General features: G+C 66.0%; 1 protein-coding gene and 1 long non-coding RNA gene across 6 annotated transcripts in view; both read left to right on the top strand.

Annotated features, from left to right (window-relative positions):
* The window catches only part of PPP4C (protein phosphatase 4 catalytic subunit), a 19,176-nt gene extending 3,258 nt beyond the window's left edge, over positions 1–15,918 (top strand). The window contains exons 1-9 of one of the 5 annotated variants that reach the window (XM_082501011.1): positions 22–47; positions 4,044–4,149; positions 4,270–4,321; positions 4,461–4,511; positions 9,302–9,403; positions 11,647–11,766; positions 12,927–13,053; positions 14,642–14,831; positions 15,337–15,918. In XM_082501011.1, coding sequence (XP_082357137.1) covers positions 4,052–4,149; positions 4,270–4,321; positions 4,461–4,511; positions 9,302–9,403; positions 11,647–11,766; positions 12,927–13,053; positions 14,642–14,831; positions 15,337–15,466 — 870 coding nt within the window. In that variant the 5' untranslated portion in view covers positions 22–47; positions 4,044–4,051 and the 3' untranslated portion in view covers positions 15,467–15,918. Of the gene's footprint in view, positions 1–21; positions 48–4,031; positions 4,150–4,269; positions 4,322–4,460; positions 4,512–9,301; positions 9,404–11,592; positions 11,767–12,926; positions 13,054–14,641; positions 14,832–15,336 lie in introns of those variants that run through there. The other 4 variants (XM_082501008.1, XM_082501009.1, XM_082501010.1 and 1 more) reach the window with 4 other exon arrangements.
* A 1,663-nt stretch (positions 15,919–17,581) lies between these two features.
* LOC309685201 lies at positions 17,582–21,036 on the top strand. The gene is made up of 3 exons (XR_014270411.1): positions 17,582–17,635; positions 20,736–20,810; positions 20,914–21,036. It is a non-coding gene; the product is annotated as an uncharacterized lncRNA (long non-coding RNA).
* Positions 21,037–21,261: the final 225 nt, after the last annotated feature.

Raw genomic sequence — 21,261 nt, 5'->3', positions numbered from 1 at the left:
CCCGGCCGGAAGTGACGCGCGGCGGTGGCGGCGGAGGGTCGCGGGCGGTGCGTGTGCGGAGCGGGGGGCGGAGAGGCGGTGTGGGGCGGCTGTGTGGGGCGGCTGTGGGGCTGAGGGGCGGCTGTGGGGCTGGGAGGGCCGTGGGGCGGCTGTGGGGCAACAGGGGGCGGCTGTGGGGCGGCTGTAGGGCCGGGGGGCGGCTGTGGGGCTGTGAGGCCGTGGGGCGGCTGTGGGGCGGCCGTGGGGCTGTGGGGTAACAGGGGAGCAGCTATGGGGCTGCGGGGGTTTGTAGGGCGGCTGTGGGGCTGTGGGGCGGCTGTGGGGCTGCGAGGCCGTGGGGCGGCTGTGGGGCGGCCGTGGGGCTGTGGGGCAACAGGGGGCGGCTGTGGGGCTGAGGAGCACCTATGGGGCTGGGGGGGTTTGTGGGGCGGCTGTGGGGCTGTGGGGCAACAGGGGGCGCTTATCCGGCTGAGGGGCGCCTATGGGTCTGGGGGTCTGTGAGGCTGTGGGGCGGCTGTGGGGCTGGGAGGGGGCTGTGGGGCCATGGAGGCTGTGGGGCAGCTATGGGGCTGGGGGGTTTGCGGGGCGGCTGTGGTGTTTGTGGGGCTGTGGTGCTGTGGGGTAACAGGGGGCGGTTATGGGGCTGAGGAGCGCCTGTGGGGCTGGGGGGGGTGTGGGGTGTCTATGGGGCTGTGGGGCTGGGGAGCGGCTATGGGTCTGAGAGACGCCTATGAGGGTGTGTGGGGAGTTGTAGGGCGGCTGTGGGGCAGCCGTGGGGCGGTTATGGGGCTGAGGAGCGCCTATGGGGCTGGGGGGGCCATGGGGCAGCTATGGGGCTGGGGGGGTGTGGGGCTGGGGGGTTTGTGGGGTGTCTATGGGGCTGTGGGGCTGGGGAGCGGCTATGGGGCTGAGAGACACCTATGAGGGTGTGTGGGGAGTTGTAGGGCGGCTGTGGGGCAGCCGTGGGGCGGTTATGGGGCTGAGGAGCGCCTATGGGGCTGGGGGGGCCATGGGGCAGCTATGGGGCTGGGGGGGGTGTGGGGCTGGGGGGTTTGTGGGGTGTCTATGGGGCTGTGGGGCTGGGGAGCGGCTATGGGGCTGAGAGACGCCTATGAGGGTTTGTGGGGAGTTGTAGGGCGGCTGTGGGGCCGTGGGGGAGCCGTGGGGTGGTTATGGGGCTGGGGAGCAGCTGTGGGGCTGCGGGGGTTTGTAGGGCGGCTGTGGGGCTGTGGGGCAACAGGGGGCGGTTATGGGGCTGAGGAGCGCCTGTGGGGCTGGGGGGGTTGTGGGGCGGCTGTGGGGCTGGGGGGGCTGTGGGGCTGGGGAGCAGCTATGGGGCTGAGGGGCGGGTGTATGGGCCTGGGGGGGCTGTGAGGCTGTGGGGCGGCTATGGGGCCGTGGGGCAGCTGTGGGGCGGTTATGGGGCTGAGGAGCCCCTATGGGGCTGCGGGGGTTTGTAGGGCGGCTGTGGGGCTGTGGTGCTGTGGGGTAACGGGGGGCGGTTATGGGGCTGAGGAGCGCCTATGGGGCTGCGGTGGCTGTGGGGCGGCTGTGGGGTTGGGGGGTTTGTCGGGTGTCTGTGGGGCTGTGGGGGCTGTGGGGCTGGGGAGCAGCTATGGGGCTGAGGGGCGGGTGTGTGGGCCTGGGGGGGCTGTGAGGCTGTGGGGCGGCTATGGGGCTGAGGAGCGCCTATGGGGCTGGGGGGTTTGCGGGGTGGCTGTGGGGCAACAGGGGGTGGTTATGGGGCTGAGGAGCGCCTGTGGGGCTGGGGGGGTTGTGGGGTGGCTGTGGGGCTGTGGTGCTGTGGGTCAGCTATGGGGCTGGGGGGTGGCTATGGATCTGTGGGGCTGGGGGGCGGCTATGGGGCTGGGGGGTTTGTAGGGCGGCTGTGGGGCAACAGGGGGTGGTTATGGGGCTGAGGAGCGCCTGTGGGGCTGGGGGGGTTGTGGGGTGGCTGTGGGGCTGGGGAGCGGCTATGGGGCTGAGGGGCGGGTGTGTGGGCCTGGGGGGGGCTGTGGGGCAGCTGTGGGGCGGTTATGGGGCTGAGGAGCGCCTATGGGGCTGGGGGGGGGCATGGGGCAGCTGTGGGGCTGGGGAGCAGCTATGGGGCTGAGGGATGCCTATGGGGGTCTGGGGGAGGTTGTGGGGCCGTGGGGGAGCCATGGGGCGGTTATGGGGCTGGGGAGCAACTATGGGGCTGCGGGGGCTGTGGGGCGGCTGTGGGGCTGGTGGGTTTGTGGGGTGTCTATGGGGCTGTGGGGGCTGTGGGGCTGGGGAGCAGCTATGGGGCTGAGGGGCGGGTGTGTGGGCCTGGGGGGGCTGTGAGGCTGTGGGGCAGCTGTGGGGCGGCTATGGGGCCGTGGGGCAGCTGTGGGGCGGTTATGGGGCTGAGGAGCCCCTATGGGGCTGGGGGGTTTACGGGGCGGCTGTGGGGCTGTGGTGCTGTGGGTCAGCTATGGGGCTGGGGGGCAGCTATGGGGCTGAGAGATGCCTATGAGGGTGTGTGGGGGGGTTGTAGGGGGGCTGTGGGGCGGCTATGGGGCTGGGGAGGCGCTATGGGGCGGGGGGGGAGCTACAGGGGCAGTTGTGGGGCTCACAGATCCCCCCCCCTCCCCCCGTGGGGCGGTTGTGGGGCAGTTCGGGACCTCCGTGGGGCAGTTGTGGGGCCCTTAATCCCCCCCAGCCCCAACCGGGGGGCAGTTAATTACCCCGGAGGGAACTAATTACCCCCGGGGAGGACTAATTACCCTCTGGGGGGGCAGTTAATTACCCTTTGGGGGGGCAGTTAATTACCCTTTAGGGGGCAGTTAATTACCCTCTGGGGGGGCACTTAATTACCCTTTGGGGGGGCAGTTAATTACCCTTTAGGGGGCACTTAATTACCCTTTGGGGGGCACTTAATTACCCTTTAGGGGACACTTAATTACCCTTTTGGGGGGCGTTAATTACCCTCTGGGGGGGCACTTAATTACCCTTTGGGGGGCAGTTAATTACCCTTTAGGGGACACTTAATTACCCTCTGGGGGGGCAGTTAATTACCCTTTAGGGGACACTTAATTACCCTCTGGGGGGGGCACTTAATTACCCTTTAGGGGACACTTAATTACCCTCTGGGGGGGGCACTTAATTACCCTTTGGGGGGCACTTAATTACCCTTTTGGGGGGCGTTAATTACCCTCTGGGGGGCACTTAATTACCCTTTGGGGGGGCACTTAATTACCCTCTGGGGGGGCACTTAATTACCCTCTGGGGGGGGCACTTAATTACCCTCTGGGGGGGGCACTTAATTACCCTCTCGGGGGGCACTTAATTACCCTTTGGGGGGCAATTAATTACCCTTTGGGGGGCACTTAATTACCCTTTGGGGGGCACTTAATTACCCTTTAGGGGACACTTAATTACCCTTTTGGGGGGCGTTAATTACCCTCTGGGGGGCACTTAATTACCCTTTGGGGGGGCACTTAATTACCCTCTGGGGGGGCACTTAATTACCCTTTGGGGGGGCAATTAATTATCCTCTGGGGGGGCAGTTAATTACCCTCTCGGGGGGCACTTAATCACCCTTTGGGGGGCACTTAATTACCCTCTGGGGGGGGCACTTAATTACCCTTTGGGGGGGCACTTAATTACCCTTTAGGGGGCAGTTAATTACCCTTTGGGGGGCAGTTAATTACCCTCTGGGGGGGGCACTTAATTACCCTCTGGGGGGGCACTTAATTACCCTTTGGGGGGCACTTAAAGACCCTTTGGGGGGGGCAGTTAATCACCCTTTGGGGGCAGTTAATTACCCTTTAGGGGGGCACTTAATCACCCTTTTGGGGGGGGGGGGGCACTTAATTACCCCCCGCTGGACCTTAATTATTCTCTAATTAACTTAACGAGGAGGAACCCCTCAATTACCCCCTTTTTCGGAGAGAGATTCGTTCCCCCCTCCTCCGCAGAGGGGGTAATTATCGGGGTGGGGGGGGGAGGGGTGGGTATCATTAATTACCCCCCGGGGGCGGGGAATTATTAATTAACCTCTTAATTAGCCCTAATTACAGCCCCGACCATGGGGGAACTGAGCGATTTGGATCGTCAAATCGAACAGTTGCGGCGCTGCGAACTCATTAAGGAGAGCGAAGTCAAAGCCCTCTGCGCCAAAGCCCGGTAATTAACTGCCCCGGGGGGGGGTAATTAATACCCTCGGGGGGGTAATTAACCCTCTCGGGGGGTAATTAAGCCTCTGAGGGGGGTAATTAGGTAAATCGCGGCTTTTCTGCCCCACAGAGAGATTCTGGTGGAGGAGAGCAACGTGCAGCGGGTGGACTCTCCCGTCACCGTGAGTTGGGGGGCGGAATCTATGGGGCGGAATCTATGGGGCGGGGGTGGGGGGGGGGGAAGTGTGGGGCTGACCCCTATTTTTGCCCCTTTTGTTCTGTTTTGGATAAAAGAGGGTTTTTTTTTCTCCCCCCCCACAGGTGTGCGGTGACATCCACGGACAGTTCTATGATCTCAAAGAGCTTTTCAGGGTGAGCTGCCCCACAAGTGCCCCCTAAGTGCCCCCTAAGTGCCCCACAAGTGCCCCACAAGTGCCCCCTAAGTGCCCCACAAGTGCCCCACAAGTGCCCCCTAAGTGCCCCATAAGTGCCCCATAAGTGCCCCTTCAGCCCCATAAGTGCCCCATAAGTGCCCCATAAGTGCCCCTTCGGCCCCATAAGTGCCCCATAAGTGCCCCTTCGGCCCCAGAAGTGTCCTCTCCCAGACCCCTAAGTGCCCCCTAAGTGCCTCCTAAGTGCCCCCTAAGTGCCCCCTAAGTGCCCCCTAAGTGCTCCTTCGGCCCCATAAGTGCTCCTTCGGTCCCATAAGTGCTCCTTCAGCCCCGTAAGTGCCCCATAAGTGCCCCATAAGTGCCCCATAAGTGCCCCTTCGGCCCCCTAAGTGCCCCCTAAGTGCCCCCTAAGTGCCCCTTCGGCCCCCTAAGTGCCCTCTCCCAGACCCACAAGTGCCCCCTAAGTGCCCCCTAAGTGCCCCCTAAGTGCCCCCTAAGTGCCCCCTAAGTGCCCCATAAGTGCCCCTTCGGCCCCCTAAGTGCCCCCTAAGTGCCCCCTAAGTGCCCCATAAGTGCCCCGTAAGTGCCCCTTCGGCCCCATAAGGGATCCTTCAGCCCCATAAGTGTCCTCTCCCAGACCCACAAGTGCCCCCTAAGTGCCCCCTAAGTGCCCCATAAGTGCTCCTTCAGCCCCATAAGTGCCCCTTCGGCCCCAGAAGTGTCCTCTCCCAGACCCATAAGTGCCCCTTCAGCCCCCTAAGTGCCCCCTAAGTGCCCCATAAGTGCCCCATAAGTGCTCCTTCAGCCCCATAAGTGTCCTCTCCCAGACCCACAAGTGCCCCTTCGGCCCCAGAAGTGCCCTTTCAGCCCCATAAGTGGCCTCTCCCAGACCCACAAGTGCCCCTTCAGCCCCATAAGTGCCCCCTAAGTGCCCCTTCGGCCCCATAATTGCCCCATAAGTGCCCCTTCGGCCCCAGAAGTGTCCTCTCCCAGACCCACAAGTGCCCCTAAGTGCCCCCTAAGTGCCCCCTAAGTGCCCCCTAAGTGCCCCACAAGTGCCCCCTAAGTGCCCCCTAAGTGCCCCCTAAGTGCCCCTTCAGTCCCATAAGTGCTCCTTCAGCCCCATAAGTGCCCCCTAAGTGCCCCATAAGTGCCCCCTAAGTGCCCCATAAGTGCCCCATAAGTGCCCCATAAGTGCCCCTTCGGCCCCATAAGTGCCCCTTCGGTCCCATAAGTGCCCTTTCAGCCCGATAAGTGGCCTCTCCCAGACCCACAAGTGCCCCTTCAGCCCCATAAGTGCCCCCTAAGTGCCCCTTCGGCCCCATAAGTGCCCCTTCGGCCCCATAAGTGCTCCTTTGGCCCCATAAGTGCCCTTTCAGCCCCATAAGTGGCCTCTCCCAGACCCACAAGTGCCCCTTCAGCCCCATAAGTGCCCCCTAAGTGCCCCATAAGTGCTCCTTCGGTCCCATAAGTGCCCCTTCGGCCCCATAAGTGCCCCTTCAGCCCCATAATTGGCCTCTCCCAGACCCACAAGTGCCCCCTAAGTGTCCCCTAAGTGCCCCCTAAGTGCCCCCTAAGTGCCCCCTAAGTGCCCCATAAGTGCTCCTTCGGCCCCATAAGTGCCCCTTCAGCCCCATAAGTGCCCTTTCAGCCCCATAAGTGGCCTCTCCCAGACCCACAAGTGCCCCCTAAGTGCCCCCTAAGTGCCCCATAAGTGCCCCATAAGTGCCCCTTCGGTCCCATAAGTGCCCTTTCAGCCCCATAAGTGTCCTCTCCCAGACCCACAAGTGCCCCTTCAGCCCCATAAGTGCCCTCTAAGTGCCCCATAAGTGCCCCTTCAGCCCCATAAGTGCCCCATAAGTGCCCCTTCGGTCCCATAAGTGCCCCTTCAGCCCCATAAGTGCCCCTTCGGTCCCATAAGTGCCCTCTCAGCCCCATAAGTGCCCTCTCCCAGACCCCCAAATGCCCCCTCCCAGACCCCCAAGTGCCCCTTCGGCCCCATAAGTGCCCTTTCGGCCCCATAAGTGCCACCTCCCAGACCCACAAGTGCTTCCCCAGACCCACAAGTGCCCCTTCAGCCCCACAAGTGCCGTCTCAGCCCCATAAGTGGCCTCTCCCAGACCCCCAAGTGCCCCTTTGGCCCCATAAGTGCCCCCTCAGACCGCTAAATTCTCCCCCCAGACCACCAAGTGCCTCTTCGGCCCCATAAGTGCCTCTTCGGCCCCATAAGTGCCTCTTCGGCCCCATAAGTGCCCTCTCCCAGACCCATAAGTGCCCCTTCAGCCCCATAAGTGCCCCTTCAGCCCCATAACTGTCCCTTCGGCCCCATAAGTGCCCTCTCCCAGACCCATAAGTGCCCCTTCGGCCCCACAAGTGTCCCCTCCCAGACCCACAAGTGCCCTTTCAGACCACTAAATTCTCCCCCCAGACCCACAAGTGCCCTCTCAGCCCCATAAGTGGCCTCTCCCAGACCCCCAAGTGCCCCTTCGGCCCCATAAGTGCCCCCTCCCAGACCCACAATTGCTTCCCCAGACCCACAAGTGCCCTTTCAGACCACTAAATTCTCCCCCCAGACCCCCAAGTGCCCTTTTGGCCCCATAAGTGCCCCATAAGTGCCCCTTCGGCCCCATAAGTGTCCCCTCCCAGACCCCCAAGTGCCCCCTCAGACCGCTACATTCTCCCCCCAGACCCCCAAGTGCCCCTTCGGACCCATAAGTGCCTCTTCGGCCCCATAAGTGCCCTCTCCCAGACCCACAAGTGCCCTCTCAGCCCCACAAGTGTCCCCTCCCAGACCCACAAGTGCCCTTTCAGATCACTAAATTCTCCCCCCAGACCCCCAAGTGCCCCTTCGGCCCCTCAAGTGCCCTTTTGGACCCATAAGTGCCCCTTCGGCCCCATAATTGTCCTCTCCCAGACCCACAAGTGCCCTCTCCCAGACCCCCAAGTGCCCCCCCAGCCCCACAAGTGCTTCCTCAGACCCCCAAGTGCTGCCTCACTGCCCCACAAGTGCCTCCCCAGCCCCATAACTCCCTCCCTCTCCAGCCCCCCAAGTGCCCTCCCGACCCCCAATTGCCCCCCAACCACCCCCCTGAGCCCCCTAACTATACCCTCCACCCCGAGCGCCCCCCAACTGCCCCCTAAGTGCCCCCCAACCCCCCCTGTGCCCCCCAACCAGCCCCGAATGGCCGCCTCTCCCCCTGCACTGCCCCCCAACTGCCCCCCAACTGCCCCCTAAGTGCCCCCTAAGTGCCCCCTCTGCCCCCCAACTGCCCCCTGTGCCCCCGACCACTTCTTCCTGCCCCCTAAGTGCCCCCTAACTGCCCCCCAACCACCCTCTGTGCCCCCCAACCAGCCCCGAACGGCCCCCCCTCCCCCTGAGCTGCCCCCTAAGTGCCCCCTCTGCCCCCCACCTGCCCCCTAAGTGCCCCCTAACTGCCCCCAAAGCCCCCCCCAACCACCCCCTGTGCCCCCCAACCAGCCCCGAACGGCCACTCCTCCCCCTGCACTGCCCCCCAACTGCCCCCTAAGTGCCCCCTCTGCCCCCCAACTGCCCCCTGTGCCCCCGACCACTTCTTCCTGCCCCCTAAGTGCCCCCTAACTGCCCCCCAACCACCCTCTGTGCCCCCCAACCAGCCCCGAACGGCCCCCCCTCCCCCTGAGCTGCCCCCTAAGTGCCCCCCACCTGCCCCCTAAGTGCCCCCTCTGCCCCCCAACTGCCCCCAAAGCGCCCCCCCAACCCCCCCTCTGCCCCCCAACCAGCCCCAAACGGCCCCCGCTCCCCCTGCACTGCCCCCTAAGTGCTCCTTCTGCCCCCTAAGTGCCCCCCAACTGCCCCCAAAGCCCCCCCCAACCACCCCCTGTGCCCCCCAAACAGCCCCGAACGGCCCCCCCTCCCCCTGCACTGCCCCCCAACTGCCCCCTAAGTGCCCCCTCTGCCCCCCAACTGCCCCCTAAGTGCCTCCTGTGCCCCCAACCACTTCTTCCTGCCCCCTAACTGCCCCCCAACCACCCCCTGTGCCCCCCAACCAGCCCCGAACGGCCCCCGCTCCCCCTGCACTGCCCCCTAAGTGCCCCCTCTGCCCCCCACCTGCCCCCTAAGTGCCCCCTCTGCCGCCCAACTGCCCCCTAAGTGCCCCCTCTGCCGCCCAACTGCCCCCTAAGTGCCCCCCAACCGCCCCCTGTGCCCCCAACCACTTCTTCCTGCCCCCTAAGTGCCCCCCCAACCCCCCCTGTGCCCCCCAACCAGCCCCGAACGGCCCCCACTCCCCCTGCACTGCCCCCTAAGTGCCCCCTCTGCCGCCCAACTGCCCCCTAAGTGCCCCCCAACCGCCCCCTGTGCCCCCAACCACTTCTTCCTGCCCCCTAAGTGCCCCCCCAACCCCCCCTGTGCCCCCCAACCAGCCCCGAACGGCCCCCACTCCCCCTGCACTGCCCCCTAAGTGCCCCCTCTGCCCCCCAACTGCCCCCTAAGTGCCCCCTCTGCCCCCCACCTGCCCCCTAAGTGCTCCTTCTGCCCCCCAACTGCCCCCAAAGCCCCCCCCAACCCCCCCTCTGCCCTCCAACCAGCCCCAAACGGCCCCCGCTCCCCCTGCACTGCCCCCCAACTGCCCCCTAAGTGCCTCCTGTGCCCCCAACCACTTCTTCCTGCCCCCTAAGTGCCCCCTAACTGCCCCCCAACCACCCCCTGTGCCCTCCAACCAGCCCCGAACGGCCCCCCCTCCCCCTGCACTGCCCCCCACCTGCCCCCTAAGTGCCCCCTCTGCCCCCCAGGTTGGGGGGGACGTCCCCGAGACCAACTACCTCTTCATGGGGGACTTTGTGGATCGCGGCTTCTACAGCGTCGAGACCTTCCTGCTGCTCTTGGCCCTCAAGGTGCGCCCCCCACGGCCGCGGGGACCTATGGGGTGCCCCACACATCCAGGGGGTGCCCCACACGGCCGGGCTGCCCTATAGGATGACCCCCATGTCCCTGGGGGGGGGATTTATGGGGTGACCCACACGTCCAGGGGGTGCCCCACACATTCAGGGGGTGACCCAGGGGTCCGGGCTGCCCCATGGGGTGACCCACATGTCCGGGGGTGACCCACATATCCAGAAGGGGATCTATGGGGTGACCCCCACGTCCAGAAGGGGATCTATGGGGTGCCCCACATATCCGGTGGTGACCCCCACATCCAGGAGAAGCCCTATGGGGTGACCCCCACGTCCATGGGGGGGATCTGTGGGGTGACCCAGGAGTCCAGGCTGCCCCATGGGGTGACCCCCACGTCCAGAAGGGGATCTATGGGGTGCCCCACATATCCGGTGGTGACCCCCACATCCACCAGGAGCCCTATGGGGTGACCCCCACATCCATAAGAGGACCTATGGGGTGACCCCCACGTCCAGTAGAAGCCCTATGGGGTGACCCCCACATCCATAAGAGGACCTATGGGGTGACCCCCACATCCAGGAGAAGCCCTATGGGGTGACCCCCACGTCCATGGGGGGGATCTATGGGGTGACCCAGGAGTCCAGGCTGCCCTATAGGGGGACCCACATGTCCGGTGGTGACCCCCATGTCCAGGAGGGGATCTATGGGGTGACCCCCACATCCATAAGAGGACCTATGGGGTGACCCCCACGTCCAGTAGAAGCCCTATGGGGTGACCCCCACATCCATAAGAGGACCTATGGGGTGACCCCCACATCCAGGAGAAGCCCTATGGGGTGACCCCCACGTCCATGGGGGGGATCTATGGGGTGACCCAGGAGTCCAGGCTGCCCTATAGGGGGACCCACATGTCCGGTGGTGACCCCCATGTCCAGGAGGGGATCTATGGGGTGACCCCCACATCCATAAGAGGACCTATGGGGTGCCCCCCATGTCCAGAGGGTGCCCCACATGTCCGGTGGTGACCCCCACGTCCAGAAGGGGATCTATGGGGTGACCCACATGTCCAGGAGGGGCCTATGGGGTGCCCCACATATCCGGTGGTGACCCCCACATCCAGGAGAAGCCCTATGGGGTGACCCCCACGTCCATGGGGGGGATCTGTGGGGTGACCCCCACATCCAGAAGGGGACCTATGGGGTGACCCACATGTCCAGGGACTGACCCACACATCCATGGGGGGGATCTATGGGGTGTCCCCCATGTCCAGGGGGTGCCCCACATGTCCGGTGGTGACCCCCACGTCCAGTAGAAGCCCTATGGGGTGACCCCCACGTCCAGAAGGGGATCTATGGGGTGACCCACATGTCCAGGGAGTGACCCCCACATCCATGGGGGGGATCTATGGGGTGACCCAGGGCTCCAGGCTGCCCCATGGCGTGCCCCACATATCCGGTGGTGACCCCCACATCCACCAGGAGCCCTATGGGGTGACCCCCACGTCCATGGGGGGGATCTATGGGGTGACCCAGGAGTCCAGGCTGCCCTATAGGGGGACCCACATGTCTGGTGGTGACCCCCATGTCCAGGAGAGGACCTATGGGGTGACCCCCACGTCCATAAGGGGATCTGTGGGGTGACCCCCATATCCAGGGGGTGCCCCATATATCCGGTGGTGACCCCCACGTCCATAAGGGGATCTATGGGGTGACCCCCACGTCCATAAGAGGACCTATGGGGTGACCCCCACATCCATGGAAGGGATCTATGGGGTGACCCAGGAGTCCAGTCTGCCCTATAGGGGGACCCACATGTCTGGTGGTGACCCCCACGTCCAGGAGAGGACCTATGGGGTGACCCCCACGTCCAGTAGAAGCCCTATGGGGTGACCCCCACGTCCATAAGGGGACCTATGGGGTGACCCCCACGTCCATGGAAGGGATCTATGGGGTGACCCAGGACTCCAGGCTGCCCCATGGGGTGCCCCACATATCCGGTGGTGACCCCCACACCCACCAGAATCCCTATGAAACCCCCCCCCCCCCCAAATATCCTCAATGCCTCCGAACCCCACAACCGCTGTGGAGGAGAAGGTGGTGGTGGCGGTGGGGTTGGTTGGGGGTGGAGAGGGAGAGGACCTTCCCGCCGTGGGGCCGGCCTGCCCCACGGCGCGGCGCTGCCGCCGCAGGTGCGTTACCCCGACCGCATCACGCTGATCCGCGGCAACCACGAGAGCCGACAGATCACGCAGGTCTACGGCTTCTACGACGAGTGCCTCCGCAAGTACGGCTCCGTCACCGTCTGGCGCTACTGCACCGAGATCTTCGACTACCTCAGCCTCTCCGCCATCATCGACGGCAAGGTGGGGGGGGGGGGGCTAGGGACACGCTAAGGACACGCTAAGGGCACGCGGAGGGGGCGGAAGTGCGGAGGGAGATGAGTTTGTGGGAGTTGCGGCGGTGGTTTGGGGCTCTGGAGGGGCGTTGGTGATGGGGAGTGCGATGGGAGTGCACTGGAGGAGGTTGGGACACGCTAAGGACACGCTAAGGACACGCGAAGGGCGGGTGGAGGGGGCAGAAGTGTGTAGAGAGATGAGTTTGTGAGAGTTACACCGGTGGTTTGGGGCTCTGGAGGGGCGTTGGTGCTTTGGAGTGTGATGGGAGTGCACTGGGAGAGCTTAGGATGTGCTATGGGTGTGCTAGGACATGCTAAGGACACGCTAAGGACACGCTAAGGGTGGGCGGAGGGGGCGGAAGTGTGGAGGGAGATGAGTTTGTGAGAGTTGTGATGGTGGTTTGGGGCTCTGGAGGGGCATTGGTGATGGGGAGTGCACTGGAGGAGGTTGGGACATGCTAAGGGTATGCTAGGACACGCTAAGGACACGCTAAGGACACACTAAGGGCGGGCGGAGGGGGCGGAAGTGCGGAGGGAGATGAGTTTGTGAGAGTTGTGATGGTGGTTTGGGGCTCTGGAGGGGCGTTGGTGCTTTGGAGTGTGATGGGAGTGCACTGGAGGAGGTTGGGACACGCTAAGGACACACTAAGGACACGCTAAGGACACGCTAAGGACACGCTAAGGGCGGGCGGAGGGGGCAGAAGTGTGTAGAGAGATGAGTTTGAGAGAGTTGCGGCGGTGGTTTGGGGCTCTGGAGGGGCGTTGGTGCTTTGGAGTGCGCTGGAGGAGGTTGGGACACGCTAAGGACACGCTAAGGACACGCGAAGGGCGGGTGGAGGGGGTGGAAGAGCGGAGGGAGATGAGTTTGTGGGAGTTGTGACGGTGGTTTGGGGCTCTGGAGGGGCGTTGGTGCTTTGGAGTGCGCTGGGAGAGCTTAGGACACGCTAAGGACACGCTAAGGCCACGCTAAGCCCCGCCCGGGGTGCGGGGAGGCCCCTGGGGTGGTGTTTCGGGAGGGGGTGAGCGGCAGCCGTGTGCGTGTTCCCCCCGGGAGGCACAGGGGGAAAGGGGGGGGGGGGGAGAGTGTCGCGGGCGTCGCACACGCTAAGCACACGCGTGTCCCCGCAGATCTTCTGCGTGCACGGGGGCCTCTCCCCCTCCATCCAGACGCTGGACCAGATCCGCACCATCGACCGCAAACAGGAGGTGCCCCACGACGGCCCCATGTGTGACCTCCTCTGGTCCGACCCCGAAGGTGGGTCCCGGCACACGCGTGACACACGCGTGTGGCTCACGTGTTTCCCCTCATAACCCCCCCTCTGCCCCACGTGGCTCCGGGGGACACACGTGTCGCCCCACGGCCACACCATACCGCTGCGTGTGCCACACGTGTGACCCCAACAGCCACACTGTGCCACTCCCCGCGACACGTGTGGACACGTGTGACACGCGTGTGGGTCACATCTCCCCCTACATATGCTCCGTGTGACTCCATGTGACACACGTGTCACCCCACAGCCACACCGGACCACTGCGTGTCCAAACACGTGACCCCACAGCCACATTGAGCTGCTCTGTGTGACACGTGTGGACACGTGTGACACGCGTGTGGGTCACGTGTCCCCCCAATCTGCCCCACGTGGCTCCGGGGGACACACGTGTCACCCCACGGCCACACCATACCGCTGCGTGTGCCACACATGTGATCTCACAGCCACACTGAGCCACTCCCCGTGACACGTGTGGACACGTGTGACACGCGTGTGGGTCACATGTCCCCCTACATATGCCCCGTGTGGCTCCATGTGACACACGTGTCGCCCCACGGCCACACCATACCGCTGCGTGTGCCACACGCGTGACCCCACACCCACACCGAACCACTCCCCGCGACACGTGTGGACACGTGTGACACGCGTGTGGGTCACGTGTCCCCCTACATATGCCCTGTGAGGCTCCATGTGACACACGTGTCGCCCCACGGCCACACCATACCGCTGCGTGTGCCACACGCGTGACCCCACACCCACACCAAACCACTCCCCGTGACACGTGTGGACACGTGTGACATGCGTGTGGGTCACATGTCCCCCCAATCTGCCCCACGTGGCTCCAGGGGACACACATGTCACCCCACGGCCACACCATACCGCTGCGTGTGCCACACGTGTGACCTCACACCCACACTGTGCCACTCCCCGCGACACGTGTGGACACGTGTGACACGCGTGTGGGTCACATGTCCCCCCCCATATTCCCCACGTGGCTCCGGGGGACACACGTGTTGCCCCACGGCCACACCATACCGCTGCGTGTGCCACACGCGTGACCCCACACCCACATTGAGCTGCTCTGTGTGACACGTGTGGACACGTGTGACACGCGTGTGGGTCACGTGTTTCCCCACATACCCCCCAATCTGCCCCACGTGGCTCCAGGGGACACACATGTCACCCCGCGGCCACACCGGACCGCTGCGTGTGCCACACGCGTGACCCCACACCCACACCGAACCACTCCCCGTGACACGTGGGGACACGTGTGACACGCGTGTGGGTCACATGTCCCCCCCATATTCCCCACGTGGCTCCAGGGGACACACGTGTCACCCCACGGCCACACCGGACTGCTGCGTGTGCCACACGCGTGACCTCACAGCCACACCGAACCACTCCCCGCGACACGTGTGGACACGTGTGACACGCGTGTGACACCACCCGCAGCCCCCCCTTCCTCGAGCCGCCGCCCGCAGCCCCCCCTTAACCCCACAGAGCGCCCACCCCCTCCCCTCCCCCTCCCCCTTCCCCCTCCCCCGCCCTGACACGCGTGTGGCGTGTGGGCAGACACCACGGGCTGGGGTGTGTCGCCGCGGGGCGCCGGGTACCTTTTCGGCAGCGACGTGGTGGCCCAGTTCAACGCCTCCAACGACATCGACATGATCTGCCGCGCCCACCAGCTCGTCATGGAGGGCTACAAGTGGCACTTCAACGAGACCGTCCTCACCGTCTGGTCGGCCCCCAACTACTGCTACAGGTGGGCCACACGCTAAGCACATGCTAAGCACACGCTAAGCGCCGGCTGAGAGCGGGGGAGGGGGAGGGAGGGTAAAATACGGGGAGGGGAGGGGGTGTTGGGGGCGCTGGAAGGGCCGTCTGTCGCCCCGCGGGGTTGGTGGGGGGGGGTTGACATGCTAAGGACACGCTAAGGACACGCTAAGGACATGGGGAGGTGGGGGGAGGTGGAGGGGTGAAGGGACGTGGGGTGTGGGGACACCGGTGGGATGCGAAGGGGCCGGTCCTCCTCGTGGGGTGACCATGGGGGGGTCTGGACACGCTAAGGACATGCTAAGGACACGCTAAGGACACGCTAAGGACACAGGAAGCAGTGGGGGATGGAGAGGGGGTGAAGGGACGTGGGGTGTGGGGACACCGGTGGGACGTGAAGGGGCCCATCCGCTTCATGGGGTGGCCACGGGGGGGTCTGGACACGCTAAGGACACGCTAAGGACACGCTAAGGCCACGCTTGTCTCCCGCACAGGTGCGGGAACGTGGCGGCCATCTTGGAGCTGGACGAGCACCTGCAGAAGGAGTTCATCATCTTCGAGGCGGCGCCGCAGGAGACGCGGGGGATCCCCTCCAAGAAGCCGGTGGCCGACTACTTCCTGTGACGCCCCTCCCCCCACCCCCCCCACCCCTCCCCCACCCCCCTCTCCGGCCCCGCCCGCGTCCCCCGACGGGTCATCCGTGTCCCCGACGGGTCATCCGCCGCCTCCGGGGGCAACTGAGGCCACCCCGGGGGCCAGCAGGGCCACCGGAGATGTGGGGTGACCCCTCCAAGATGGCCGCTGGTGGTGGCATCTGGGGGGGGTTGGGGACGTCATAGTGTCCCTCGTCCCCTCCGGGGCCACCGCGGTGTCCCCCACGTCCCCTCTGCGCCCCCAAAGTGGCCTTCACCTCTCCTCTCCGTCTCCCCCCCCCTCCCCCTCCCCCCCCCGCGCGCGTTTTGGGGTGAAAACGGGGAATTATTATTTTTTTTTTTCTTTTTTTCTTTTCGGACGCCGTTTCTGCTCCTTTTAGATAAAAAAAATAATGTCAAAAGAGCCAAAAAAAAAAAAAAAAAACCAAACAAAAAAACCAAACCCCCTCCCCCGAAAAAAAAAAAAAAAAAAAAAAAAAAAAAAGGTCGAAACTGCCCCAGAGTGTCCTTTGGGGGGGGGGGGGGGGAGGGAGGGGACACGCCCAACATGGCCGCCCTCCCATGAGCCTCTGGGGCTGAGCCAACATGGCCGCCCTCCCATGAGCCTCTGGGGCCACTCCAACATGGCCGCCCTCCCATGAGCCTCTGGGGCTGCCCCAACATGGCCGCCCTCCATCATCCTCTGGGGCTGAGCCAACATGGCCGCCCTCCCATCACCCCCTGGGGCCACCCCAACATGGCCGCCCTCCATCATCCCTCAGGGCTGAGCCAACATGGCCGCCCTCCCATGAGCCTCTGGGGCCGCCCCAACATGGCCGCCCTCCATCACCCCCTGGGGCTGAGCCAACATGGCCGCCCTCCCATGAGCCTCTGGGGCCGCCCCAACATGGCCGCCCTCCCATGAGCCCCTGGGGCCGCTCCAACATGGCCGCCTTCCATCATCCCTCAGGGCCACCCCAACATGGCCGCCCTCCCATGAGCCTCTGGGGCCGCCCCAACATGGCCGCCCTCCCATGAGCCCCTGGGGCCGCCCCAACATGGCCGCCCTCCCATGAGCCCCTGGGGCTGCCCCAACATGGCCGCCCTCCCATGAGCCTCTGGGGCCGCCCCAACATGGCCGCCCTCCATCATCCTCTGGGGCTGCCCCAACATGGCCGCCCTCCCATGAGCCCCTGGGGCCGCCCCAACATGGCCGCCCTCCCATGAGCCCCTGGGGCTGCCCCAACATGGCCGCCCTCCCATGAGCCTCTGGGGCCACCCCAACATGGCCGCCCTCCATCATCCTCTGGGGCTGCCCCAACATGGCCGCCCTCCCATGAGCCCCTGGGGCCGCCCCAACATGGCCGCCCTCCCATGAGCCTCTGGGGCCACCCCAACATGGCCGCCCAACATCATCCCTCAGGGCCGCCCCAACATGGCCGCCCTCCCATGAGCCTCTGGGGCCGCCCCAACATGGCCGCCCTCCCATGAGCCTCTGGGGCCGCCCCAACATGGCCGCCCTCCATCATCCCTCAGGGCCGCCCCAACATGGCCGCCCTCCATCATCCCCTGGGGCTGCCCCAACATGGCCGCCCTCCCATGAGCCTCTGGGGCCGCCCCAACATGGCCGCCCAACATCATCCCTCAGGGCCGCCCCAACATGGCCGCCCTCCCATGAGCCTCTGGGGCCGCCCCAACATGGCCGCCCTCCCCCTCGCCGCCACGTGCCTGCGCCGTGACGTCACCGCGGCGGCGAGGCGGGAGGGGGGGAGGGCGTGGCCTCGCCGTCTCCGCCCCCTCCCGCCCCTACCTCCTCCGAGGGGGCGGAGCCTCCGTCTTCTCTCGCCCCGCCCCCTCTTCCCCCCTCCCTCAGGCGAAGCCCCGCCCCCTTCTCGCCCTCTTCTCGCGAGACCTCCCGGGGCGCGCCTCGCTTTGAGCGCGGCTGTGTGTGTGTGAAGAAGGAGGGGGGGGTGGGGTGAGTGTGTGGGAAATCTCGCGAGATCTCGGCGCGCCCCTGTGGGCGCCGGTGGGCGGTGCCTCTCAAATCTCGCGAGATTATCCCCCCCCCCCCTTCCCCTTCTCCTTTAGGCCGGCAAGCGCGCGCGCGGCGGCGGCCGCCGCCATTTTGCCGCTGACTCTGAGGCGGCGGACTCCATTTCCCGTGAGCCCCGCGGCGGCGGAGGGGGGCGGGGGGCGGCCTGAGGGGAGGAGGGGGGCAACGGGCGGGTGCAACCGGGGCCCGGGGGGGGGGAGGGGGGGGGGGCGGGGGGGAGCGGAGGGCGGGAGAGGAGGGGGGGGCGGTGGGGCCGGGGGCGGCCATTTTGCGGCGGCGGATGGCGGCGGAGCGACGGGATTGAGGCGCCCCCCCCCCTCCCCTCAGCCCCCCCCAACACCTCTCTGTGGTGAGGCGGGAACGGGCCCGGAGCGATCGGTACCGGCACTGAGGGGGGGGGGGGGGGGGGAGATCCCGCCGCCTCCTCACAGGAAAGGGCGGGAAAAAAAGGGGGGGGGGCGGTGTGGGCCCCCAACCCCTTCGGCTGTGGGGGGATCGCGCTGTGGGGCGCTCTCTGGGGGTGGATGTGGGCGGGGGGATCCCCTTCCGTGGGGTTTGGGGATCTCTCTGTGGGGGCAGTGGGGGCGGGTGTGGGGTTTGGGGATCTCAACTGGGGTGAGGGAACCCCCTGTGGGGCGGTGGGGCCGAGTGTGGGGCGCCTATAGGGATCCACCTGTGGGGCAGCCCGTGGGGGTTGCTGTGGGGTTTGGGGATCTCTTATGGGGCAGTGGGGCCGAGTGTGGGGTTTGGGGTCCCCGCCGTGGGGCAGAAGACCCCAAAGTGCGTGAGGAACCCCCCTGTGGGGCGCCTATAGGGATCCACCTGTGGGGCACCCCATGGGGGTTGCTGTGGGGGCGGGGGATCCCCCCTCCGTGGGGTTTGGGGGGGGCTCTGTGGGGCAGTGGGGCCGAGTGTGGGGTTTGGGGTCCCCGCGATGGGGCAGAGGACCCCAAAGTGGGTGAGAGGACCCCTCTGTGGGGTGTCTATAGGGATCCCGCTGTGGGCACCCCATGGAGGTTGCTGTGGGGTTTGGGGGCCTTCTGTGGGGCAGTGGGGCCGGGTGTGGGGCAGAGGACCCCAAAGTGGGTGAGAGACCCCCCTGTGGGGCGCTGTAGGGATCCTGCTGTGGGGCACCCATGGTGGTTGCTGTGGGGCAGGGGACCCCCCCTCCATGGGGTTTGGGGAGCCATCTGTGGGGCAGTGGGGCCGAGTGTGGGGTTTGGGGATCCCAAATGGGGTGAGGGACTCCTCTGTGGGGCAGTGGGGCCGGGTGTGGGCAGAGGGACCCCAAAGTGGGTGAGAGACCCCTCTGTGGGGTGTCTATAGAGACCCCGCTGTGGGGCACCCCATGGGGGTTGGTGTGGGGCGGGGGACCCCCCCTCTGTGGGGTTGGGGGGCTCTCTGTGGGGCAGTGGGGCCGAGTGTGGGGTTTGGGGATCCCAAATTGGGGTGATAGATCCCTTTGTGGGGCAGTGGGGCCGGGTGTGGGGCAGTGGGGCCGAGTGTGGGGTTTGGGGTCCCCGCCATGGGGCAGAAGACCCCAAAGTGGGTGAGGAACCCCCCTGTGGGGCAGCTGTAGGGACCCCGCTGTGGGGCCACCCCATGGGGGTTGCTGTGGGGTTTGGGGGGCCCTCTGTGGGCAGTGGGGCCGAGTGTGGGGCAGAGGACCCCAAAGTGGGTGAGAGACCCCCCTGTGGGGCAGCTGAAGGGATCCCGCTGTGGGGCACCCCATAGGGGTTGCTGTGGGGTAACCCCCCCTCCATGGGTATTGGGGAGCCCTCTGTGGGGCAGTGGGGCCGAGTGTGGGGGTTTGGGGTCCCCGCCATGGGGCAGAAGACCCCAAAGTGGGTGAGGAACCCCCCTGTGGGGCGGCTATAGGGACCCCGCTGTGGGGCACCCCATGGGGGTTGCTGTGGGCAGAGGACCCCCATATGGGGCCTGGGAGCCCCTGTGGGGCACCCTGAGGGTCCCACCGTGGGGCTGAGGTCCCCAAGTGTGGGGCAGGGGACCCCCAAGTGGGTTTGGCCCCCCAAGTGGGTGACCCATAGGCACCCTGCTGTGGATCCGCCCCCGAGCGTTGCTGTGGGGCAGAGGACCCCCATATGGGGCCTGGGACCCTCCTGTGGGGCACCCTGAGAGTCCCAAATGTGGGGCAGGGGGACCCCCAAGTGGGTCACCCATAGGGACCATGCTGTGGGTCACCCCCCATGGGCGTTGCTGTGGGGCAGAGGACCCCCATATGGGGCCTGGGACCCTCCTGTGGGGCACCCTGAGAGTCCCAAATGTGGGGCAGGGGACCCCCAAGTGGGTCACCCATAGGGACCATGCTGTGGGTCACCCCCCATGGGCGTTGCTGTGGGGCAGAGGACCCCCATATGGGGCCTGGGACCCTCCTGTGGGGCACTTTGAGGGTCCCAGTGTGGGGCAGGGGACCCCCAAGTGGGGTTTGGGCCCCCCAAGTGGGTGACCCATAGGCACCCCGCTGTGGATCCCCCCCCCGAGCGTTGCTGTGGCAGAGGACCCCCATATGGGGCCTGGGACCCCCCTGTGGGGCACTTTGAGGGTCCCAAATGTGGGGCAGGAGAACCCCAAGTGGATGAGGGACCCCCAAGTGGGTTACCCATATGCACCCCGCTGTGGGTCCCCCCCCCCGAGCGTTGCTGTGGGGCAGAGGACCCCCATATGGGGCCTGGGACCCCCCTGTGGGGCACCCTGAGGGTCCCAATGTGGGGCAGGAGACCCCAAGTGGGCCTCAGGTCCCCCAAGTGGGTGACCCATAGGGACCCCGCTGTGGGTCACCCCCCATGGGTGTTGCTGTGGGGCAGAGGACCCCCATATGGGGCCTGGGACCCCCCTGTGGGGCACCCTGAGGGTCCCAGTGTGGGGCGGGGGACCCCCAAGTGGGGCGGGGGACCCCCAAGTGGGGTTCGGGACCCCCAAGTGGGTGACCCATAGGGACCCCCCTGTGGGATCCCCCCCCCCCGAGCGTTGCTGTGGGGCAGAGGACCCCCATATAACCCTTGTCCACCCCGCTATGGGGCAGCAGCCGCTTCTGCCCCATAGCGCATCATCCCCACCAGAGCTCAAACCTCTTTTTTTTTTTTTTTTTTAGGGGGGGGACACGGATGTGGGGCGGATCGTTTGGAGGGCGCCCCCACAAATGTGGGGCAGCCCCCGACTAAACCTCCCCCCCCTCTCTGCCCCATAGGGAGCGCCCCACATCGCCACACCGACACCGTGGAAGTGGAGTGTGAGGAGGAAGAGGAGGGCCCCGCGCACACAGGTGGGGCTGCTATGGGGTGAAACCGCCCCCCTCCCCCCTTTTTCCCCCCCCCCACCCCTGCCCCATAGCCTGACCCCCATCTCCTCCCTGCCCCACGGCGCAGGCGGCTCGGCGGAGCGCAGGCTGGGCGCCCGGGGGCTCAGGAGCTGGACCAGGGCTCGGTCCGGCGAAGGTCTTCGGAGCAGGATGAGACCACCCCCCCATCTTCCCACAATGCATTGGGGCAGGCGGGGGGCGGGGGGGCCCCCCCGCCCCCTCCCCACCCGCCGCTGCACCCCCAGGTGAGGCCTCCGCCCGCCCCATAAGTCCTTCTTCCCCCCCCCCCCCCCCCTCCAAGTGAGCCCCACCGCCCCCCAAGTGACCCCCCTCCCCCCAAGTGACCCCCCTCCACCTTTAGGGACCCCCCCCCCAATCTCTCGCCCCCCAAGTGACCCCCACACACACCCCATGG

The sequence above is a fragment of the Vanellus vanellus genome, assembly GCF_965231255.1.
Source record: "Vanellus vanellus genome assembly, contig: HAP1_SCAFFOLD_1294, whole genome shotgun sequence".
Lineage (NCBI taxonomy): Eukaryota > Metazoa > Chordata > Aves > Charadriiformes > Charadriidae > Vanellus > Vanellus vanellus.
The sequence above is the reverse complement of the archived record's forward strand: the minus strand, read 5'-3'. Positions and strand labels throughout refer to the sequence as shown.